The sequence below is a fragment of the Canis lupus genome, chromosome 1 (genome assembly GCF_003254725.2).
Source record: "Canis lupus dingo isolate Sandy chromosome 1, ASM325472v2, whole genome shotgun sequence".
In the NCBI taxonomy this organism is placed as follows: Eukaryota; Metazoa; Chordata; class Mammalia; order Carnivora; family Canidae; genus Canis; species Canis lupus.
In genome coordinates this window covers 64,236,981-64,262,537 of record NC_064243.1, presented here as the reverse complement: position 1 = coordinate 64,262,537, position 25,557 = coordinate 64,236,981, and the positions used below count along the sequence as shown (strand labels likewise).

Sequence of the window (25,557 nt, the reverse complement as noted above, 5' to 3'; positions counted from 1 at the left end):
CAACAAATGCAGCTTCCTAGGCTCCACCCAAGATGCACTGAGGCACGATTTCAGAGAGGTGGAATCTGGAAATATGTACTTTAAAAAAGCTTCAGAGATGTTTTGTTAGAGTCCCCTAAATTGGGAGAAATAACCCTCCAGTATCATGCTGTGGTCCTAGTGTTCCAGTGAAAGGTTTCAACCAAGCATGGGGAGAGCAAGTTTTATAAACATGGCAAAATGTATTTTCTTGGATATAACAGGTAATAGGGTATAATAAGGCATATTTAAATATATTGGTAAATATAAATATATTGGTATAATATAATAAATAACAAGAAACTAAATATAGTTTCTTGTATATAAGAGGTAATAGGATGTAATAGGGTATTTTCTGTTTTCAGATATTATTTTATTAGTTTAGGTAAATGCTTTAATGCCATTGACATGACAGCAAATTTATCTGTAATAAAATTAGGGTTATTTAATAATAGGTTTACCTATTCATCCCATGTAGCCACTGAAAAATTTCAGTTGCTTTTCATTATAGCATTATTAATAAATATGAAGATAAAAGAATGTACTCAGATTCATGCACCTGTACTTACTTCAGCCTCATGAAAGCCAACTTATTAAGATAATACATGGGCACAATCCAGTAATTTATGAAGCCCAAAATAACCACAATATAAAGATTTGCCTCTAGGTATCAAAGTTGTAGGGTAATAAAGAAATAGTTTAAGAATCCAGTGAAATTATATGCAGTTTTTTTAAAAGGAAGAAATTTCAGAAGTTTTTAAAAAACGAATTTGAGGGGTGTCTGGGTAGCTCAGTGGTTGAGCATCTGCCTGCAGCTCAAGGGGTGATCCCAGTGATCCTGGGGTCCTGGGATCGAGTACCAAGTCCTGCATCAGGCTTCCTGCAGGGAGCCTGCTTCTCCCTCTGCCTATTGTCTCTGTCTCTCTCTCTCTGTGTCTCTCATGAATAAATAAATAAAATCTTTAGAAAAAAATTAATTTGATTTCTAGAGAGAAAAATAAAGTTCATTTGTAACAAAATATCTTCTAAGCATATCACCAAATTCAAAATAAATTAAGATAGGTATTTAAACAAGCAAAAAAAGATTTAACACTTCCATATGAGATAACTTACTAAAACATAATATAAAAAATAAAAATGGCCAAAAGTGCATTGTGTTTCGGGCACTTATAATGAGGACGTTTGGTTCTCAGTTCAAAATCTTGATGTTCACCCTAACTTTATATAATCATGAAATACTGAAAATAACCAAAATGTGCAAGGATTATATACCACGAAGCTTTCTGGAATAAAAGAATAAATATGTATGTATTCAGCATAGAAAAAAAGTATCCTAAGTGGATGTATACAAAAATGTAACCTAGAATAGTTTATCAGAGAATATTCCACTGAATGCATATTTTAACTTACTGTTTAAATTTTCATGAATAAAATTCAGTACGTGCTGCATTCTTTTGAGATCTGGGAATTAAAGGAACCCTGGATCTTCCATTTTTACTAGGTCATGTCCTAGTGGAAAGGACACATGGTTGGGACCAGGCTCACTAAGCAGACCTGCTGGCAGAAAATTCTCCATCGTAAAAATTTATCTCAGTCACTAATCACAATCAGCCACATAAAATTTTAATCCAATGAAAAAAGGATACATTAGGAAGACCAGCCAATAGAGAAAGCTCCCCTTCCCTCAGAAGGCCAAGGCTTACTAGCACCATCCCCATGGTTCTCTCCCGCAGTACCTCATGTCTCCAAACTTCTTGCTGATGGCCGTCCCAACGTTGCTGAAAGCTGCAGTCGCCTTCTGCCCAGCGTGACTCAGGGTTTCATGTGTCTTCTTGTAGCTAGAAGCAAAACAGAACAATGGAAACACGGTTTGTACGTCATGATCACCCACAGAGCGTTCGCCATCCTTCTCCCTCCTTTGAAAATTCCTGTTCTAAACAGATTTAGGAAGAAGACGATCCACAGAAGTTACTGGTTCTATTCATTGTCTGGGGATGATGGATTGGCGGCTGCTCATCAGTGGGAAAGTCGGACCATTAAATCTGAATTGGTGAGGAAAGATATTCACACGCAAGTGTGACGTGCAGATCCGATGTGCAGATGAGATGTGCAATCACAAGCAGCAGTGCTCTGAGAGCACATTCTTTTTTTGTTTGTTTGTTTGTTTGTTTGAGCACAGTTATTCCTAAAGAAGTGTTTTAATTCTACGAAGAGACACTGGCAAGGAAAGAGTTTAGCCATCGAAGGTAACGCGGAAACTAGAAAATGTGTATTTCAATGTGAAGATTCAGCTTTTACTGCTCAAGTGGGTAAAATTTACCAGAAAAGGGCCAAGTATAACTAGTATTTAGCTTGTTTTTCTAATATTTATGGCTGGGACTACGAAGGGCACATGATCTTAGCTTAGTGACTTTTTTCAAAACAGTTCTAGGAATACAGTACTGCCATTGTCCATTCATAGGCCTACGTTGCCACTAGACTGACTCCTTGAGGACTCAGAGTCAAAGTCCAAGTCCATACGACAGGCCTCACGATGATCTCACACAGGCTGGTCCTCTTGCCCTTCTCTTGTGTCTCCCTCCCACTTGCTCACCCTGCTCCGGCCGCCCAGACCTCCTCGCCAGTCCACGGACATACTCAGCCCCAACCGGCCTTAAGACCTCTGCTCTAGCTGCTGTCACTCGACCCCCATCAAATCTGGCTAGAAAAGGGTTTTGTTGTATTGCAATTCCCCACTTTGAAAAATTAAAAAGACCAAAGCCTGCGCCCCTAGTAAGATTGTGAAAGCCACCCTCTGCTGTCTACCAGGGCCAGAGATGCCTGGAGCCGTGGCCAAGCGGGTGTCGGCAAAATCCAGGAGAGCTCTGGAGGGGATGGGGGAACATGGGTAGAAAACGGAGCCACGGAAAAGAGAGGGGAGACAGTGCACTGAGTATCCACCCAGTGTTGACTCTGTTTGGCCTGAAAGGAGGCTCAAGGGAAGGGAAAAGAAAGAAAGAAAGAAAGAAAGAAAGAAAGAAAGAAAGAAAGAAAGAAAGAAAGAAAGAAAGAAAGAGAAGAAAGAGAAGAAAGAAAGGACCCTGCAACATCTGTGACCTTTGCATGAGGCCGGGACCTGCTATTAATCAGAGAAATCCTTCTTGTGTGGTTTTTGCATATCTAAAGGAATTTCTTGCAATTAGAGCAAATATTTAATTTCCTTTGTGAATTGTTCCCCGTAGTTTAACTTCATATATTTGAGAGTGCTGTGAATTTTGACATGAGGTACTTTCGAACCCTTGTGGGCATAGCACATTCTGAGTTCGACAGCTTAATTCAAAAACAGCTGGGCAGGGAGAAGCACCTATGGTAAGGGGTAAGCGCCGGCTACTTTATGCTTGAACACACCCCTCTAGCACCGTGTGTGGTGGGTACGCAGGGGCGCTGGCTACTCTGGTCAAGTATTAGTGTCAGTAAGGCCTCACCGTGAAAAACGCCAACTCTATGCCTGCGTGAAATTTCCAAGTGTGAATTCAACCCTACAGAGAGCTCAAAGGAGCATCAGAGAGAGATTCATAGCCTGGTGACTCTTTATTTCTGAAAATTACATCATGTTAAATCGGAAAGGCGCTAGAGTCCAATTTCTTCATACTGCAGATGATGGGGCTGAGGCCCAGGAGAACTGTGTGACTCTTTCAAGACAAAGACAGGGCTGGGACTCCTTGCCTTGGAGATGACGGCAGACATCTGAAGGGGAGTTAGGTCAGCTGTCTCTCGCTCGAGTATTTGCCGAGAAAAGTGATAGGACTGCGTTTTAAGATCTCTAAGATGCACTTCTGTTCCCCCATTTTTACATCTCTCCCTCCTAGACTAACTACCACGTTTCTCAAAAACCACTACTAGCCACTCTACGAACACCACAGACCAATCATCGAGGGAAAGAGATTGAGAGGGGTGGGTGATGAGAAAGGGTTATGTGTGAAGAAGTGGGTTTCCCAGAACAAAGTAACCGGGGATCCGATGAGAAAACAGGCCACTGGGCTCAGAGCACTTAAAAGCTCTAAGAAGCACCACTCACATCCCGGGGTAAGGGAAGGGCCCTCCGGAGTCGGGTATTGCACAGACCGTGTAACCTTACGCGACGTTCTCATTGGGCTCGATCTGCAAACTGAACGAGGAACTATACACCATCCCTGTCTAGAGGCTGGGCGCCCACGTCGTGAAGAAAGACCCTCCCGTCGGGCCACTGAAGACCCTAAAGGATGTCACTGTATTTCCATCTTACTCCCTTCATTATGCCATGGAATTTGCTACACGGTCTGTACTAATACTTAAAACTCTTTTTCAAGCCTATCATATAAAATTACATTGGATAATATTCAAATAACGAAAAACAACTTAGACACCCACCTTCTGATGGACCTGACAACCCTGTCACTTAAATGGAAACCGTATTTATTAGCATTTTCGATGATGTCTCTTCTTTTAAGCTAAATGCAAAGTTACACCATTGCCCAAGTTACGTAATTGATGAAACAGGAGGCTAACACATTCTCCTTAAATAAAAGTCAAAGTGCTACGGCACCCTCAGGTGGCTTCCGCTGCGCAGGGGAAGGCGGAACGATGGGATGAGATGCTCCAAGGAGTCGGCCCTGTGTGCCTCGCCTCTGCGTTCCTGTGACCCGCTCTGCACAGCTCTTCCCAGACACATTTTTCACTCGGTGGCAATAATGGTTTTCGAGTCTGTCTCTGTGACCTGCCCGAACTTCCTGAAGGCAGGGGCTGCATCTCGTTCATCATCCGTGGGTCCCCGGGGCCTGAATATGCCAGAGCAAGAGCCACAGGAGGCCAGAGGAAGGAAACAAGAGTCCAGGCCGGTTGCCCGAGTCCAGCTACAGGTGTAGAGGCAGGAGGACTCTGCAAGAGCACCACGGAGCGGGGCGGCGAGGGAAGGAATCTGTCCTCGTGGGCTCACAGGCAATTCCAGCAAATGTCGGCTTTTCTGGTCATCCATCTGCAGTTCCCAAGAAAGCTGGAATCTGGTTCAGGGCTGAACCTTTTTCTGGCAAAAATGTAACTGCTAATAGTAGCTCACACTTACTATTTTATATGTATGAACTCACTGAAGACTTCTTACTGGGAGATTTTTTTATTTATGGCCTAAGTAAACTTCCTACATTTTGATGAAAGTCAATGGGGACCTAGGCTTTACTTTCCAGAGATTGGCTGGAATGGATAGTCTGGGTTTTTTTTTTTCTTTCTTTCTTTTTTTTTTTTTTTTTCAGCTTTACTGAGGTATGAATGACAAAATTTTAAGATATTTAAAGTGTACATTGTGATGATTTGCCATATGCATACATTGTGGAAGGATTCCTCCCACTTAGTTAATTAACACACCCATCACTTCACACATTCTTATATATACTTTGGTGAGAACATTTAAGTGCTACTCTCTTTGCAAACTTCAATTATACAACACAGGTATCAACTAGAGCCACCCTTTATACATTAGATTCTCGGACCTTCATTCATCTTATAACTGGAAGTTTACATTGACCGACCTTCAACCTTTGCCTACAGCCCCCGTGCACTGCCCCTAGCAGCCACCCTTCCACTCTCTGCTTCTAAGAATTTGACTTCCTAAAAAAATTTTTTTTTCTAAGATTCCACTTATGAGCGATACCACACAGTAGCTGTTCTTCTCTGTATAACTTCTCTTGCTTAGAATAATGCCCTCGAGGTTTGTCCACGCTGTTCAAAGGCAGGATTCCCTTCTTGGTCATGCCTGAATGATATGTGTACATATGCTGCATCTTTTTCTTTTTCTTTTTTTTTTTAAATTTATTTATTTGAGAGAGAGAGAAAGAGAGAGAGAGGGATTGAGAGCACAAGCAGGAAGGGCAGAGGGAAAAGGGGAATCTCAAGCAGACGCCCTGCTGAGTGCTGAGCCCAATGTGGGGCTCGATCTCATGACCTTGAGGTCAGGGCCAGAGCCGAGACCAAGGACTGGATGCTTATCTGACTGCACCACCCAGGTGCCCCTAAGCCACATCTTCTTTAAGGAACGGATACCACTCAAGGGCCAGGACAGGTTAACTATATGGCTGGCACACTGACAAGGGAATCTTTGGGAATAAGGGGTTAGGTTCTCTGCAAGCCAAATAAAAGGCATTCTATTGACTTTTCATGCAGCTCATCTTGTCATGACTTACTGATTTGAAAGCAGTGTTAATAATCAAAAGGAGAAAGCATATCTTCTAAGATGTTTCGACTTAAAGCAACTTTTTTTACACAGAAAAATTAAAAATTCAAAGTCTTTTTACGAGCAGATGTTTTATAGCACAAATCCATTTTCTACTAAGGGACTTTAGAAAGATGGTTATTTTATAACAGGTGCCCCTGCAGCATCTCACCAAAGATACACAAGTATTTGGGCTTATTTTCTTCCGAAGGTTCCCGGCACATGTTACCAAAACAGATTTACGACTTGAACCTGGAAAAGAAGAGTCTATTTCCTGCCTTGTGTGGTAAGATGAAAGCCAAAAGGTAAGCAGAATAAGCAGCTGCCTGAGAGATGGACTATGTGCGTCTTTTGAAATTAGGTCTTTAATCTTCACTGGTACTTCCAAACTCAACGGTGCTGCAACAGGCTTCTAGTAAAAAGGAGGTAACAATCATGACTGACTAGAATGGTTTGGAAGTCACAGGAGCACAAAAAAAATCAAAGGGTAAATAATCATAAGTGAAACTTCAATTTTTAAGGCGTGTGCATTTTGTTTAATGCTGCATTTTACTCTTCTTTATACAGGATGAAGTTATTAATAGCTCCAAAGGGATGCAGTGGTTTAAATTCCTTTCCAAAACCTTCTCCCCTTGGCAGACCTACCATGTGGTCTATGGTACAGCTCGGGGTGTATGTGTGTGTGTGTGTGGGGAGGTTATTAGTCGAGGAATGACCTGGGTTCGCAGAGGCTGAACACTTATTACAGTAAAGCCTATCAGTTTGAATAGCCCATGGGAATGTTGCATTTCTGAATTCCTACTCCTTCGCCCTACAGAAGAGATTCCATTTCTCCTCCTGTGGCCTCCCTACCTCTAACACCCCGAAGTCACCCACCTCCCCATGCTTCTTTAAAGCCTAAAGACAACACACACACACACACACACACACACACACACACACAGAGCAGCAGAGAACAAACAACAACAAAACCCCCCAAAAACAACAACAAAAAAAGGAGGTGGTAGGAATTTTTAGTGTATGTTCTTAGCTGCTTTCAAATCAAAGCAATACAAAAGTATGACAAAAACAATGGCGACAACAAACTCCAGAAAACAGATAATCTTTTGACCTGCTACTGTATTTTTCCATAAAGAGGTAATTTCGGTATGCTGTGTAATTATTTCTACTCACACAGTCCTATTTCTACTTGAATCCTACCACAGGCTAAGATATGCCAAGATCCTTCATTAACATATCATAGATTTTTCTTTTCAGTATAAATCAAACTAAATAGGTCATGATTGCTTAATCAGTATGCAAAGTATTGCCTCTGGGAATCACCTTCAATCCTCTGACAGCTGAAATTCTTTTTAGTGCTTTGAAATTTAATTCTACACAACCGAACCCCACCCAGCTCCTCATTCCCTCACATCAAAATTTTCATCCTGTGAGGTGTAGATGTTGTCCTGGAACGGGTACCAGGGCCCAAACAGCAGGGATTTGGTGAATTCAAGGGGGAAAACAGATCCTCCAACCAAGACCCACCACCACCACCACGGGAATAAGGCTTCCCTCCTCTCTCAGTGGCCACGAAGAGGGCGGGGAAAGGTGCGCCCCTGAAGTTATGTTACTGATACACCTGTGCCTCCCTCTGAAGGACTTATTTTTCCTTACAAAGGATGGTTCACATCATTCCTAAAAGAGCGAGGGGTCCACTTACTAAATACTCTCTGAGGAAGGCTAGCCCTGGAGCTTTCAGTGACATCACCATGCAGATGACTCCCCACGTCCATTTTCATCCCTGGCTCTTCCTCCTCCAAGTTGCCCTCTTGACACACAAACCCAAAACGCAGCTCTTGGGTCTGCCCACCACACTTGTTTTCTAGAATAGCCAACAGGCCTACGAAGTGTCAGACACCGCTCTGCCTCCTTTCCAAGTACGAACTCACGGAGCCCTCACTACCCGTGAGACAGACACCAATCGGATCTCCCCTCACCGACGCCGGGGACCCAGGACTTCGATCCAAGCAACTGGGTCCAGGCCCCGGGCTCGGCCTCGATGCTACAGGCCCACCGCTGGAGACAGTCCCAACTGGCCCGTCCCAGGCAGGCGCCACCAGCTGCCCCCGCCCTATCCCTCGGCAGCCCTCGTCTGCCACCCCCCAACCTGCGGGGAACCCCAGGCCTCCAGGCCCGTCCCCTCGCTGTCCCTCACTACGGTCGGACCTGGGCAGCGCAGGAGGCCCATTCCCCGTCTGAGCCCCCCGGGCTGCCCTCATTTCCCTTTCGAGGGCTCCGGAGGTGGGAGCTCCGTGCACCGGGGGAAGCCCGCAGCCGAGGGCCCTGCGAGCCGCCGGGTCATCATGACTCGTAGAGACCGCACGACCCTTGGGACGGCCTTGTCGCGCCTGTGGAGTCGGTGACTCTGTTAACAGAAACCCCGAGGCCCCGGGAGCCTCCTCTCCCCGGCACCACAGGGTGCCCCCCGCGGGGGGCTCATGCAGCTCCCACTCGGCCTTCGGAGCTCCGCGGAACACCCCCCGGGGCCATGGCCAGGGGCGCCCCCCCCACGGGCCACTGGCCTGTCCTTCGCCTCAGGCCTCACACTCGCTGTGGAGCGCGCTCCCCGGGACCACTTGCGAAATCCACGAAGACAAAAACCCACCGGTGTTCCTGACTAGTCTGTCCGCCCCATAACCCTGGGGAATAATCTGTTCATTTGACAAAAAACTGGCCCCTGGGGCCCCTGGGGGCTCAGCGGTTGAGTCTTCAGCTCAGGTCGTGACCCCGGGGTCCGGGGATCGAGTCCCACGTCGGGCTCCCTGCATGGGGCCTGCTTCTCCCTCTGCCTGGGTCTCGGCCTCTCTCTCTGTGTGTGTCTCTCATGAATAAATAAGTAAAATCTTTAAAAAAAACAACAAAAAAGGCTTGATACTAACTACACCTTCTGACTAGAAAACCAACTTGTTTTTCAAACATGAGAAAACCAGAGACGACATGAGGAGGGGAAGCTGGCCACCCTCCCTCCTCACTGATTCCATGTGTCGGGAGGACCGTGAGTGGCTCCCCACCCTGTCCCCAGCAGGCCTGACGTGCCCTCTGCCCTCCCTCCCTCCAGCAGCTAGAGCCTTAGGGGTCGGCCTGCCCTCTGGTCCGCGCACACCCCCGCAGCGAGCTCAGGGAGGCCACGCAGGGGACCCCGCCTGGCCTGCGCCCAGGAGGAAGCTCAGATCAGTGCGACAGGAGGCGCCGGGGGCCAGGGTGCAGGAGCTCGCTGGGCCTCACCCTGTCAGGGCCGGCAACTCAACAGAAGCCACCCAAGGGCCAAGGTGGAAGCCAACGCTGACAGGGAGGCTCCTTTAATTTAGTGCCTAAGATCCAGCGGTCCGTTATGGGAGGTCGTTCACAGACTGCTGCGCTCTACTACGTTGATAACACCGTGTGGTCCCTCGTCGCCTCCTATACTTGTCACCCTCGGGCCGGGAAGGCTCATTTGCCTCCGGAGACCACGTGATGGGCTTCCTGGCTCATCCTGCCCTGCCCGGCCGTGCTCTGACGCCGTCCGGATGGGCCCCCGGGTTAGCACAGGAGCAGACGGGACTACCAGGCTGTGACAGGGGAAAAGGACATTCTCCTTTGCACGGAAGCCAGGGGAAGCAGAACGGGGAGATCACGTGCCTTCTAGATGGAACTCCCAAAACGAAGGACACCTTCACGAAGGTCTTAGGTCTTAGTTTCCAGGAACCAGCAGGCAAAGCCGGCCCCCAGCAAACCTGAGTCACTGCTGTCCATCACTGGCTCTCACGCTGACCGCCCGGCCTATCTGCGTCGGGGACACAAGGACCCGCAAGGAGAAAAGTTGATTTCCACTAAAATACGGGGAATGTAGTATCTTTACCATCTGACGGATTCATGGCAGGGAAGAAAACGCAAAACACAGAGCTAAAAACTGCGGGCGGATGTTAGGGCCAAGATAGGAACTTTCTCCAGCAGCTCCTAACCCCCCCGCGCCCCCCCCCCCCCCCGCCTCACAAAAAACAAGAAAGATTACATCATGATGTGGGCACCTTCTTCCCTTTGATACAAGAACACCTGACGTGCAAAATATCCTAAATCATCAGAAAAGCACCACAATAGCTGAATATCTCACATAATTTAAAAAGTAATCCAATAAACTTATGATTGTAGAACACCCGAAGTTACTCTGTAACTTTGCCTGATATCAGACCAAAAGATAACGGGAAAGCCAAAAACATTTCTGGGGTGTGAGCAGGAAAAACTCCCTCTTCCGGTGTCTCCTCTGCTCCCAGGCCGACCACCGCACTCACAACGCGGCCGACACCAGAGGCATGGGTTTTCCCTCACCAGGCAATTCTGTGACACCAGCTGGGTGTCCAACGCTTAAGACACTGCCTTCCTGAGACAGGGTCAGATCCTACAGGTTAAGGGCTCAATCCTACAAGACTGCCCCCCCCATCCTACTTCAGATGCCAATATGTGTCAGCTGGGTGCTTCTGACCGGAGGACAATAAATCGGAGGTTCCCATGACGTCCTTCTCAAGTTTGACTGATTTGCTAGAGCGGCTTACGGAACTCAGGAGAAACGGTTGACTTACTAGATGACTGGTTTATTAGGAAAGCATATGACAGAGGATACAGACCCGAGAGGATACAGGGCAAGGCATGTGGGGAAGGCTGTGGGGTTTCCATGCTCTCTCCTGGTGCGCCTTCTCCCAGCACCTTCATGGGTTCCTCAACCCGGAAGCTCTCTGGACACCATGTTTTGGGGGATTTTTATGGAAGCTTCATCATATAGGTCTGACCAGTCATTAACTCCATTTCTAGCACCCTCTCCCCAATCTGGAGGACAGGGCAGACGGCTGCAAGTCCAAGCTTCTAATCATGGAATGGTCTTGCTGGTGACCAGCGCCCCCATCCCAGAGCCATTGAGAATCACTTCATTAGAACAAAGGATACTGCTACCACCCTGGAAGTGCCAAGGGATTTAGAGACTTGGTATCAAGAACCAGGGACAGAGAGCATTACACACACACACACACACATATTTTTCTATCATTTCACATGGCCTTACCCCAGCTCTAAATATTCCCTAGAGTAGAAGGGATGAAAAACACATCCCCAAAGTATAAGCTCTTCTTCTTTTTTATTTTTTTAAAGATTTTATTTATTTATTTATTCATGAGAGACAGAGAGAGGCAGAGACACAGGCAGAGGGAGAAGCAGGCTCCATGCAAGGAGCCCGATGCGGGACTCGATCCCAGGTCTCTGGGATCACGCCCTGGGATGAAGGCGGCGCTAAACCGCTGAGCCACGCGGGCTGCCCCCACGCTTTTCTTTTCGAAGTAAGGGACAAACAAGTCTGTACTGCAACTGCCAACCATTCATTTTAGAAACTGAAAATCTGTAGTGAATAGTGAATGCCAAGTAACCTGAGGAAAAAGCACCTGTCCCTTTAGAATTGCATGAGAAAACACAAAGAAAAGACATATATTTAACAAATGCTTGAAAATATACAATAGAGAGGAAAAAAAAAAACAAACCCATTAAAAGCCGACTGGTGAACAATTTAATTTCAGGAAGCTACTTTGTAGAGTCTGCATTATACAACGTATTTAATGATTATTCATATTTATTTTCCTTCTAGAGAAAATATTTTTCCTAGTCACAAGTACCGAATCAGCCTCATAGGGGAAAAAAAAAACAGAAGAGGTGAGAGACAGCAGGCTAAGTGATTTTTTAAAAAATTCTACTGATATACTTACGCGGTAGTGGTCTGCATGTCATGCCAGCTTTTGCTGAAGTTCTGTTTTAATTCATTCATCAGGTTCATGCCGAGTTTTTGTTTTATCTCCACCAGATGCCTTTCTTTCGCTGATAAAACTTGCCGTAATGTTGTAATTTCGTCTTCTAGCTACAGGTGGGAAGGAACATGGTGTGGAAAGATGTGAGACCCGCTGAAATGTACACCTGCAAAGCTCTCGGTGCTCCACAGCAACCCCCTGCACCCCTGTATTACCAGGCCCATGCCTGCCTATAGCAAACGCATCCCATAGAGATGACAGTCTGACATTTTAAAATAGAAACTAGGTTTTTTTTAGTTTTAATGATTGTAAAAGTAATCACTGCTCCTTATAAAAAAAAAACTCATTCATACAGCAAAATATAAACAAGAATAATTACCTACAATCCACTAGGAAATAGCCACCACTTAATTTTTTGGCTTCTAATCTTCCAAACGTTTAAAAAAAAAAAAAAAAGCAGGGCTTGGACTCACAACCCTGAGATCGAGACCTGAGCTGAGAACAAGAGTCATCTGCTAAACCAACTGGGCCTCCCAGGCACCCTCCCAAGTGTTTTTTTTTTTTTTTTTTAATAAAATTTGCACTTAGATATAATTTTTGAATAAAAAATATTGGTTTTGTACTGTTTTCCTTTCTCCCATAAGCAACTTCAAGTGTCACTAGTCAGTATTGTGTGTTTATTGTTTGCCAATCACACATTCACAATAGCTGCAGTGCTGTAGGCACAGACAGGCCAGACACCACAGTTTGGCCAAGCTAATACTTCAGGAAGGGAGGAACTAGGGGGGAAAGGACATATGTAAGAATGTGATTTGTTTCTTTTTAATAATTTATTGACATGTAGTGGATTTCCATAAACTGCCCACATTTAAAGTGTATAGTCTGAGAGTTTTGACACGTGTGTCTTGTGAAGTTATCACCGCAATCAAGAAAGCAAACATATCCATCACCTCCAAAAGTTTCCTAAATCCTCTTTGTAGGTCCTCTCTCCTAGGTCCACATACCACATTTATATGTGGAATAAAAAAAAAAAAACAACACAAAAAAACACAAAGCAAATGAAAAGAAGCTCATAGATACAGAGAAGAGATCGGTGGTCACCAGAGGTAAGGAGTGGGGGTGATGGTGGGTGAAACGGGTGAAGAAGGTCAAAAGGTACAAACTGACAGTTATAAAATAAGTCATACACAAAAAAAACTGATCTTGCAATGTAATTTTTAACAAAGCCGTTCAGTAAAATGCCCAGATTTTAGAGAGTGCTAGTCTAACCTGTGAAAATCAATCTGAAACTCCACAAAGTTTTCGATTCCAATTGTCAGATTTTTTTTTATTGTCAGATTTTATAATGTACTGCCCTGGTAATAAGTTTTTACATCATTAAGTTTTTACTTAAGGTTTTACATCATTGTTTTCTGAAAAGTATAAATGACTGTGACTTCGTGAAGCCAGAAGAGAACTCCTAGTACTTCCTTAGTATCCCACAAGCATAGAGGTCATAAAAAACCTGACATTCTTACTAGATTTCTTATTTTTAAAAAATGACAGCTGTGTCTCATTTACATCCAAAATATCGCTCTACTTCTGACCACAAACTACATTTACACTAACACCATTAGTCATCATGCAAATGTGTTCCTTGGGTCAGCAGAGACCTAGCTGTTGGAAAAGCATCTCAAGAAAGACAAGTACCTTTGCACATATTAGCCTTTTTACTCATGCAAGGAAGACTTTACCCCACTGGTGGACAGATCAAAATAGCGTTGTGAAGTGTCAGAGACACAAATGATCACTTAAGCAAAATGGGCAAAATTTGGAGTCAGAAGCATCTTAAACAGGATGGTAGAAAAGAACTATCTCTTGGAGTTTTCAATATCAGCAAATGTCCTAGTAATCTAGCATTATTCATTTTTTTATGTTTATGGGACAGTTTTCTAATGCTTCACAGAAACTTTTCTAAAATGAATTACACATTCGGTGAACATGTTACAGTCAAGAGCGCTCCGTCCTTTCTTGTTGCGCGGGTCTTCGGTATGCAGACATATACTCATTGCTGCGAGAGGAGTCTACTCGGGGACCACCAAAGGGGGTCGTGCTTTTACTCTCCCCATTAAATGAGAATGCACAGTTATTTTAAACCCTCTATTCTTTTGGCAATCATGTCACATTCCACTTTTTCATCTTTGTCAATGTGTCCTTTTGTGTTTAATCTGTGGCCTAGTATTTCTCAAGGTTGCATCTCTGGCTCTCTTTCTGTAGAAGATGTCATGCTTCATGTCAGCCTTTTAATTCTGTAGAAAAGACCTTTTCTGCTATCTTTTGCATAAATAGTATGTACTGAGTGACTGAAATTATTGAGAGTCTTGGATTTTTTAACGACTTGGTTATGACTAGTTTTCACCGTGTAATAAAAATAATCGGACAATTTTTAACTGGCAGAAAGAAATTACAGATGTAGAGAAGAGGAAAGAGGCTTACACATCTTGATACTCTCAACCTCATATCTAGGGGACCCTAGAAATTTATTCAAAATTGGGGGAGGTGAATAAGGGACTCAGAGTTTTCTAATGAAATCCTTAGTTATTTGAGGGAGGTGAATTCATTAGTTCATTAGTTATTTGAGGGAGGTGAATAAGGGACTCAGAGTTTTCTAATGAAATCCTTGATCCCAAAAAAGTGATAGGTAGAAACACTGAAGTGACCAGTTCACCAAACACCAACCTAAAGAAAGAATAATGAAGTCCCACACCTAATATTTTAAATACGGAAGCATACATTAAAAAGCATTTATAAGGAACAGACTTCTAATGATGGAAACATGAACTCAGTTACTCAGGTGGGTCTATTCTCAGGTTCTTTAATGAAATTCTTATCATTTCAATGAAATGTTGAGACCCACACTTCTTGAAGCTTTCAGTATAATTACCGGCGATCTAAATATATGCCAAAAAAATCTGTAAGCAAATCCAGAAATTGAAAAAAACACATAATCTTAAATTATATTAGCTTGCAACAATGAAAATGAGAACCACACATCTCTTTCCACAGAGCAGACAGTTCTGCCTCACGGCAAAGTCTTTAATCACAAATATTTTAAATGATGCTCATGGTGAGAGTCCACCATTAGTCCAGTCATTTGACTAATGAGATTTTTTTGGCCTAGTTACACCAATGGTTCTCAATTTCAGTTTACATAAATGTCACTCATAGGGCGTATTAAAATGCAGATTCCAGATATATGCCCCTTTTAATGCCCGAAGATTCTGGTATCTTCAATTTTGTAGGGTCAGGCTATCTACATTATTCAACAAACGCTCCCAGGTACTCTGATGCAGGTGGTGGAAAGCCAATACTGTAAGTACCTCCGTAAGCCACATCAAATTCCTGTTGGGATGAGGTGGAGTGCAGGTAAGTCATTAACTAAAGTATTGAATATATCCTTTCTCCCTTAATTTTAAATTAATCATTTCTTTATTATAAACTAATAGTCCGGTTCTTTGGTTTCTTGACTCCCTAGAAGATCTCCTTGGATGACAAATATTTACACCCAAGACTACATATTTAGACTTGGCTATTTAAATATGAATTAACAGGCACATGACAAGTGTTGGTGAGGATGTAGCAAAACTGGAATCCTTGTATGCTGCCGGTAGGAATGTAAAATGGCTCAGCCACTGTGGAAAACCGTCCAGTAGTTTCTTAAAAAGTTAAACGAAGAATTACCATGTGACCCAACAATTCCACTCCCAGGTATATTCCCCAAAGAATATAAACAAATACACATAGACACATGTTCATAACAGCACCATTCACAGCAGCCAGATGTGAAAATAGCCGAAATACCCATCAAAGGATGAAGAGATAAAGTATTGCAGTATACACCAAAAAGGAGCATTATTCAGCCACGGAAAGGACTGAAGTATTGAGACACGCTACAACATGGAAGAATATCAAAAACGTAGGCTACATGAAAGAAGCCAAACACAAAAGGCCATCTATTACATGAAATACACAGAACAGTAAATGCAGAGATACAGAATGCAGAGGGGAAAATAGGAAGCAACTGCACAAAGAGTATGGGTTTTCTTTTTGGGGTGCTAAAAATAGTTTGGAACTAGAGGTGGTAGTTACACCACATTGTAAGTATAACAAATGCCGCTGAATGGTTCACTTTAAAACAGGTAATTTTATATTAAAACAGTTAATTTTATACCTCAATAAAAAAATGCAAAAACATATGACTTAACCTGAATTAGCTAATGAATTACCTTCAAAATGAAATTTACGTTAGAAGATTGAAAACTTACTTTCCTATTTTATGCTAGATTACATAAAAAAAAAAAATCTTACTTCTATCCGGACAAAGAAATACTTTCATAAACTATTAAATCATCAGTATGATGCTTAGGAGTAAGACTATTTGGTGTCTTGCACACACTACTTCAGTGCCAGCTTCCTCTCCTGGGTAATCATGCCTCTGGCTGAGACTCCTAAGAACTAAGATTAAAATCCAGATACTCAAAAAAAAAAAAAAAAATCCAGATACTCCTTGAGAGAGGGTGGTGATTATTTTTATGTGTCAACTTGATTTGGCCATGGGATGCCCAGACATCTGGCCAAATATAATGCTGCGTGTGCCCATGAGGGTGTTTCTGCATAAGATTATCAATTGAATTGGAAGAATTGGAAGACTGGGTAGGGCAGATTGTCTTCCCAAAGTGGGTGGACATCAACACATCGATTGAAGTCCTAAATAGAAGAAAAAGGCTGACCCTCCTTCAGTTCATAGGGACTCTTCTTGTCTGACTGTATTTGAGTTGGGACATTGTTTTTCCTCTTCCTTCATATTTAAACTGTACCATCAGCTGTTTTTAGGCCTTGAGCCTGCTGGCCTTCAGACTGGAGCCACACCATCAGGTCCCCTGGTTCTCCAGCTTGCTGACTATAGATCTGGTGATTGTCAGCCTCCATCATCACATCAGCCAATTCCTTTGTAACAAATCTCTTTCCATGTACATATACCCTATTGGTTCTGCTTCTCTGGAGGGCTCTAACACAGAAGCGTATTACAGCAAGACATTGCTGATTATTAACACTTCAGTTGTTCACGATTCAGTCCAGAAAGAACGAAGGCCTTGGAAGAAGGAACTAGGAGAGAAAGACCAAGAGCCTAAGGCACTTCTCTATCAGTCTATGAGACAGGTGGCTTGAGGGAACTGTGTGTTCTTCCTGGGGGCACCTCACACCACAGGAAGCGAGACGAACCCAAAGAAGGATGAAGGGAGCCTGAAAAGAGGCTTTGCTTACTTAATAATATTGCCTGGTATTTTTCCACCTCCTATTAATGCTTATTTTTCTTGAGTCATTTTATCTAGAGGATGTTGGCAGTGTTTGATGGTTATATAATCATAAATTTACAGTGCTAATGCTAGCACTTCATCCTTTTCAAAAGCCCAGCCAAATTGCAGGGACGCCTGGGTGGCTCAGTTGGCTAAGCATCTGCCTTTGGCTCAGGTCATGATGAGGTCATGTCAGGAGCTAATGAGAACAAACAGCTGAAACAAAATATTATTTCTTTATATACTGGTAAGGTGTGTAAGAATGCATATTCAACTTCCAGTATTTAAAAATGCAAATATTTTGGAGGACCTGGTCGGCTCAGTTGATAGAACATGTGACTCTTAGTCTTGGAGTCATGGGTTTGAGCCCCATGTGGGGTACAGAGGCTGCTAAAAAAAATAAATAAATAAACTTAAAAAAAAGTAAATATTTCTTTAACGTATAAAATAATTCAAGTTAATTATAAACCTTAATTGCATACTTTCTATACGCAGACCACTGCACCAGATCAGAGGTGATACTGGCCTGACAACGAAGAAACTTAAAAACACACATATTGCATGACCATAATCATAAAAGATTAAATTGTGTTAACAGATTCCTCTTTTACGACACAGAGTCCATCTAAGATGTAGCCTTTTGGGCAATACTGGCTTACTTTATGGTTCCGACACAAGGACAGATCTTCCTCTTGCTAACACTTGGTAGCACACGACAATACGTGGGCTGTGTGGACAAGTGGAGTTGTGAGTTTGCTCCAAGTATAAGGGCCACCTCACGGGAATCGAACAACAAAACAGTGCAGGATAAAGCAGTGGGGAGGAATCCAGCATAGGCACGAACCGGTGGGGGACTCGGAGGACACTGAAGAGGAGACTGGATCCCTGGCATGCCCTGAGGCCTCTTGTAAGCAAAGGAGTCAGAGAGGTCTGGATGCAGACCTCTCACTTTGGGGTCATGGCCATCACGACTACCTGCCTCCAAGCCAGTCTAACGGGCTGGCCTGTGAGGTGTCCTGTTGCCCAAGTGGCCAATGGATCCAGTAGGATCTTCCCTCAGGCACAGAGGGCAGTTGCTTGCGACCAGGGGCCCAGGAAGGATGTCTGTGGAGAGCTGAGGCAGGGGAGCTGGGCCATACAACAGATGGCTCTGGTCTCTGGAGGGCCACTTGTGGGACTGCCGAGATTGCTCTCTGTGTGTCCTTGTTGTAATGAAACACTAGCATCCGAGCGTGTCTGAATGCGAATCTGATCTGGAAAGAACCTGGTTTGGAGTGGGTATATGAGTATGAGTGTGTATGCACATGTGTGTGAACGTGTGCGTGTGTGTGTACACGCTCGTGGAGGCACGCAGGCACACGCACACAGCAGCTGCAGCGTGCATTTGCTGGAGGGCAGGGAAAGCCAACTCAAGGAAAGGATGAGCATTAATATGCAGAGGTGGACCGAAGCAGAGGGAGAAGCGGTGGAAACGTGAAGAGAAAAAACATCAGATACACTTCCCGCGCGATGGACTGGGCCTGGGGGCACACAGCTGCGCCCTCGTGCCTCTGGAAGTCACGATGCCACCCTGGCAATACTATGCGGTACTTCTTCATCTCTGAACAACCCAGAAATAAGAGACAGGAAGCATCCTAAAGGATGAGAACATGCATCCTGGTAGCTCGAACATAGGAATGGGGTCTGTGTTATTTTCAGAAGTCAGGCTGAAGAGTCCTAGTAATGAGAGGTGCTGGAAGCTCAGTAATGTGGCCGAACCAGACAGGAGTTTCCGGAAGCACCATTGGGTTTTTTGTATCACAGAGGCATCCACTTAAAACCAAGGCTCACTTTTTCTTGACTAGAAAAGTAATGCGTGTGCTCACTGCTGAATGTTTAGAAAATAAAGAGCGCACACAGAAAACAGAGGTGTGGGGATGCCTGAGTGGCTCAGTGGCTGAGCATCTTTGACTCAGGGCGTGATCCCGGGGTCCTGGGATCGGGTCCCGCATGGGGCTCCCTGCAGGGAGCCTGCTCCTCCCTCTGCCTGTGGCTCCGCCTCTCTGTGTCTCATGAATAAATAAATATTAAAAAATAATATAAAAATTTGTAATTTAAATATGTATGTGTGTGCGTGCATGTGCATGCAGACCCCAGCAGTTCCAGAACCCAGAAAACCAAAGGCATTTTATAAAGGTCGGCCTGCTACAGAGGTTTAAGTACAGAACTTAAACTTGGACTGTAACAGTGAAGGAATTAACTGTTAGCTTAGAATCGGCGAGCTCACACCACTGAGCAGAGCCTAACTTCGGACACCACAACTGACGTGAACACACGGCATGAACCAGAATTCCGGGCCTTATGAAAACACAGAGCTAGGACGCTGTCCGTCGCCGCTGACTTCGGCCCGCGTGTGCCGGCAAGTGTGGCCAACTGGAAGTACACTGGGTGGTTCTAGATCAGCGGCCGCAGGCCCAGCCAGCCAAAGGACCGGGCTACCTGCCTGGAGGCCCTGCGCTTACTGAAATCATTTCTGCTGTACCAGGAGAACAAGCTGCTCTTGCATTTCACAATGCAGTTATTTTCGGGTGTGCTTTGCGAGGACACCTGAGAAGTCTTTAATATCATCATAAACAAACACCACCGGAACATGAGAGCTTGAGGAGTCTGGAGCAGACAAAGCGGGGTGAGGATACGGTGATGCTCAAAGCTGTATCCTCAGCCTGCGATCGAGCCCAGAGACTTGCTTCCAGCCGGACCAGGAGCTCTGTGCCCTCGGATGCAGGGATGCAGAATGGGAAGGGATATGGGCCTCCACTCTCTGGCCCTACTGCTTACCCTATTCGAAAAGCTCCCGGGATCCCTGGGTGGCGCAGCGGTTTAGCGCCTGCCTTTGGCCCAGGGCGCGATCCTGGAGACCCGGGATTGAATCCCACGTCGGGCTCCAGGTGCATGGAGCCTGCTTCTCCTTCTGCCTGTGTCTCTGCCTCTCTCTCTCTCTGTGTGTGTGACTATCATAAATAAATAAAAATAAAAAAAAAAAAAAGAAAAGCTCCCTTTATCCAGTGCTTTTCTCCTACAACATAACTGTTCCTTAGCGAAGTATTTAAGGCTTAGTGGGTGCTGCCAACAAATGGCTTTAGCAACTGTATTCCTAGTGGGCCAGGCATCCTCCCCACCTCTAAGTCCGGATGCCCGAAGCAACGACACAAGATCTAAGGAAACCTGGATTCCTCACAGCTTTCCTTGCTGCCGCCCCCAGTGTTGGGTCCTTCTGCAGACGAGCACACAGTGTAAGAAATCCAGTTGCTTCTATGATTGATTTTTTTTTTCGTTACAAAAAATAAACCACTTCAAAGTATTTGTTGAGCTAAGTTGCTGACCTAAAGCAAAAACCGCTCTTAAATAGGAGCTTGCACCGCTACCTATACCAAGGTCTTGGAGGAATTCATCAGCTCTGTGAGTGAGTACTGTTCCCATAATACTGCAAAATTAAAAACAGTAAGAGGTGCAGGGACACCTGGGTGGCTCAGCAGTTGAGCGTCTGCCTTTGGCTCAGGGTGTGATCCCGGGGTCTTGGGATCGAGTCCCGCATCGGGCTCCCTGCATGGAGCCTGCTTCTCCCTCTGCCTGTGTCTCTGCCTCTCTCTCTCTCTCTCTGTCATGAATAAATAAATAAAATCTTAAAATAAAAAAGAATAAGAGGTGCATATTTACAGCTACTTGCCACTGTTGCTTAAGCAACATTAGTATCCTTTTTTTTTTACTCTAACCAGTGGGTAATGGACAACTAGCAGTACAAAAACACCCTAGAAAAAAAATGAATCACCTTACAATATATCATTTATTAAATTTTATTAAATGAAAGACAACACGGTGGTGGCCAGTCAGTTAAGTGTTGGTTCTTGATTTCAGCTCAGGTCATGATCTCAAGGTCATGAGATCAAGCCCCCTGTGGAGCTTTGGGCTGGGTATGGAGCCTGCTTAAGACTCTCTCTCCCTCTGCCCCTTCCACCCCCGCTGGCACTTCCTCAATGCATAAATGCAGGAAAGACAACATAATTGTACCATGGGACTCACACAAAACTCACATGAACTCCTCAGATCCTGAGAGACACAGAACAACAGTAGGACGACTAAACATACCTGAACTAATTCTGCCTTTAACTCTTCTCTTTCCTCCTCGGACAGCATGCTAGGGAAGTCAGCACTGGCTACCGTGTCTTCATCTCGTCCTTGCAATGGTTCAGTCTCCAACAAACCTTTAGACAAGATTGATAAAACATAATGCAATTAAAAAAAATTAGCCGACTCCTGTTTCCACAGTCTGGAGAACCAGCCCGACCTTCCTGCTCAAAAACAGCTAAAATCTCCTGGGACACTGGGGTGGCTCAGTCAGTTAGGCGCCTCCCTGTGGCTCAGGTCATGGTCTCAGGCTCCTAGGATGGAGCCCTGCGTTGGGCTCCCTGCTCAGCGCGGAGTCTGCTTCTCCCTCTCTGGCTCCCCTACCCCTGTGTGTGCTCTCTCTTTCTCTCTCTTTCTCACACACACAAATGAATGGGATCTTTAAAAAATAAAAAATAATTAAAAATTCCAGGAAAAAAAACCAACTTTTTTTTTTTTTTTTAAGATTTTATTTATTTATTCATGAGAAACACAGAAAGAGAGAGAGAGGCAGAGACACAGGCAGGGGGAGAAGCAGGCTCCCTGCAGCGAGCCCAATGTGGGACTCCATCCCAGGACCCCAGGATCACACCCTGGGCCAAAGGCAGACACTTAACCGCTGAGCCACCCAGGGATCCCCAACCCCGACTATCTAAATTTGTGATCAGCTGCCAAGCAAGTAAGGAATATTAAGAAGCCCAATAACTAAGTCCAGGTGGGAAGCCAGAGGTGCAAAGCAAAGAAGCTCTCATGGGTTCCGCATTTGCCACCCAGATGGCTTCCCGCTTTGGCGCTCACTGGCCCCTGGGGTGCAGAGGACAAAGCCTCGGGCCACCCAAGGAGAAGGGTTTAAGGTGGGGAACTTGTACATAAACCCACATTCCCATAAACCCGCATCCCCACGGGGCTGCACCCTGAGAGCAAGGAGAAGAGAAAATCAAGAGCGTCGCTCCCCACGGGGATCTGGGGGGCAAGCAAAGCAGCCTCAGCTGTTGAATGCGCAGCCGCAAGGGCCTCCCTGGGTCCCTACTCCCGAGGGGGACTGTGTGGGAGCTGGCAACCCGAGTGTACACTACTTGGGTGGTCCACGAGGACCCAGAGATGGCACAGCATTGTAAACCTTCCCACTTCGGATGTGGACGGAATGTGGATGCGAAACCTGGGGCAGCAGCAGCTGTGAGGAATCAATGCAGGCTGATTCTGGCGGAGGGAACAAGGGAAGTGCCCAGGTGCTCGAGGACGTCACTGTGGCCCAGACCAACCCCGGGGCACTACAACTTCTAACTTGTCCAGTGAGAAAAATGGCTTTTGGTAAAAAAAAAAAAAAAAAAAAAAAAAGATGCTCTCTAGGAGAGCCCCTTGGCATCTGGAGAACTCAAACACCTATGTTCTCTGGAGGATCCAGCAAACAGTCCTCCACATACGTGGAAGCTTCCTGTAGGACACAACTTATGACAGACCTGGCATCTACACATCCATGGGGAGAGGAAGGTCTCTTAGTAAGCTGTCCTGGAGCAAACAGCCCTCCATGTAGAAAAATTAAGATTGGACACCTTCACATGATTCACAAAGATTAAATTATAAACATTTTAGAAGACAATAAGATTGGGATGCCCAGGTGGTTTAGTGGTTGAGTGTCTGCCTTCAGCTCGGGTCGTGACCCTGGGGTCCTGGGATCGTGTCCCCCATGGAGATCCCCGCAGGGAGCCCGCTTCTCCCTCTGCCTGTGTCTCTGCCTCTCCCTCTGGGTCTCTCATGGATAAATAAATAACATCTTTAAAAAAAAAAGGCAGACAACAGGATTTATGAATCACTAGGTCGGAAGGGACTTCTTAAACAAGACACCAAAAAAAGGCATATCATGAAAAAAGTAGGGTGAATAAAATTACAGATGTCTTTTCATCAAACCCACTGGAAAATTAAAAGACATGCTACTAATTAGAAGAAGCAATATATCTCTCATGTGTAACTAGCAAAGGACAAGTTACCAGAATAAAAAATAATTCTTAGACCAGTTTAAAGCACAAAAATAGGGGGATCCCTGGGTGGCTCAGTGGTTCAGCACCTGCCTTCGGCTCAGGGCGTGACCCTGGGGTCCCGGGATCGAGTCCCCCGTCGGGCTCCCTGCATGGAGCCAGCTTCTCCCTCTGCCTGTGTCTCTGCCCCCCCCCCCCATCATGAATAAATAAATAAAATCTTTAAAAAAAAATAAAGCACAGAAATAACCCAATAGATCCAAAACAGAATTCGCTGTAGGAAGAAATCGCAAATGGTTAACAAACCCAAGAAAATATGCTCAGCCTCTCCGATGTTCTGGGAAACACAAATTAAATCATTTCACACCCACTGGATTAGTAAAAAGTCCAAAGGCTGACATTATCTAATTTGATGAGTACGTGGAGGATGGAAACTCTCATATGCTGCTGGCAAGAATCCTAAAGAGAGACGAGTAACTTGGAAAATAAGCTACCGTGATCTGTGGGGTGCGCACCCCCTTCCATCCAGCCCATCCACACCTACATATAAATCGGCACCGAGGTCACCGGCAAGAACTCTCATGGCAGCCGAAGCCCAGGACCAGGAGGATGCACAGAAGCCCCCTGGGCACCCCCTCCTCCCAGCACCTGACCACGTGCAGGGAGTGAACGACCCCACACGCTCCGGGGACGGAACTCACCAACAAGATTCAGAGTGAAAAGCACAAGTTGCAGAAGAATCATAAGGTAAAACCCCAAACAGACAAAACTAACTAAAATATTGTCTACAAATAAAATCATAAAGAAAAGCAAGACTGCGATCAAAATGATCCAGGACCGGGTTTTCTTCTCTGAGGCGGGCTGGGTGCAGATGGCAGCGGGCGCCTCCCCAGGATCTGATGGTCACGCTCCACTTCTGGGACTCTGCATTTCTGCATCTGAGTATTTCTTCTACCTTTTATTTTGTAAATATTCTTTTGCCTGTGTATATTATGGGATAAGACAATTAAAAATAGATTTTTCGGGATCCCTGGGTGGCGCAGTGGTTTGGCGCCTGCCTTTGGCCCAGGGCGCGATCCTGGAGACCCGGGATTGAATCCCACGTCGGGCTCCCAGTGCATGGAGCCTGCTTCTCCCTCTGCCTGTGTCTCTGCCTCTCTCTCTCTCTCTGTGTGACTATCATAAAAAAGAATAGATTTTTCTCTAAAGTCAACATTAAAGGTAAGCAATTAGCCTACAGTGTCAGGACATTAGAGGTAAAGAGAGCAAGGAGATGAACCAATCTGCAAAGTGCTTCTCAGGCTGGCCCCACTTTTGAGTCCCTCACACGCACATCCTTATTCTGGAGCAACGACGGGCCATCAGCACCTGCTGATACACCGGCCACATCAGTGAGCGTGGCACCCTGATGGCCTCGCTGATCCAAGTTCAGCAGCATCTTGTCCCATCTCTCTACTCCGGAGGCCAGTTTCGATGCTAAGATAATTTTCTTTTCCACGAGTAATGCCTCTTCATTGCAGAAGACAGAAAAATAAAATTATCCGTCATGGACTACAATTACTGTTAATCGCACTGCCCAGAAACAAGTATCATTTTGGTCTGTCCTTTCTGGTTATTTCTTCTATGCAAACGTATACGTTCTCTTGTATATACTTATGTGCACTTACTGTTGTGAATCTGATGTATTCAATAGGGCATCGTGAACGTCCCTTATGTCTAAAAACACAGCCGCGTTGATATATTTTTGATGGTCACACAGTACTTTGTCTCGTGTGTGATTGATAACTTACCCCATTTCCTGGGAAGCCACAGCAAACATCGCCTTGTCAAACAAACCATCAAGCAAAATCCTATACACTCGATCACAGAGTCAAGGGGCAAGAACATTTTTGAAAACAACTGCCTAATTTTCACTCAGAAAGACTGCGTCAGTTTTATGCAGACATCAGCAACCTGTGAGACTACCTGTAGACTCAGGACAATAATGTTGCACCGATTTCTAAAAATATTTTATTTAAACTCAATTTGCCCACATATAGTATAACACCCAGCGCTCATCC

At 45.0% G+C, this 25,557-nt stretch overlaps 1 protein-coding gene across 14 annotated transcripts in view; it reads right to left on the bottom strand.

The window, feature by feature from the left end:
- The window catches only part of TPD52L1 (TPD52 like 1), a 97,435-nt gene that overhangs the window by 12,232 nt on the left and 59,646 nt on the right, over positions 1-25,557 (bottom strand). For all 14 annotated transcript variants that reach the window (XM_025422940.3, XM_035707183.2, XM_025422932.3 and 11 more), the window contains exons 2-4: positions 21,504-21,619; positions 12,004-12,152; positions 1,755-1,856 (exon numbers count right to left, since the gene is read on the bottom strand). In XM_025422940.3, the coding sequence (XP_025278725.1) occupies positions 1,755-1,856; positions 12,004-12,152; positions 21,504-21,619 (367 nt within the window). The remainder of the gene's footprint in view (positions 1-1,754; positions 1,857-12,003; positions 12,153-21,503; positions 21,620-25,557) is intronic.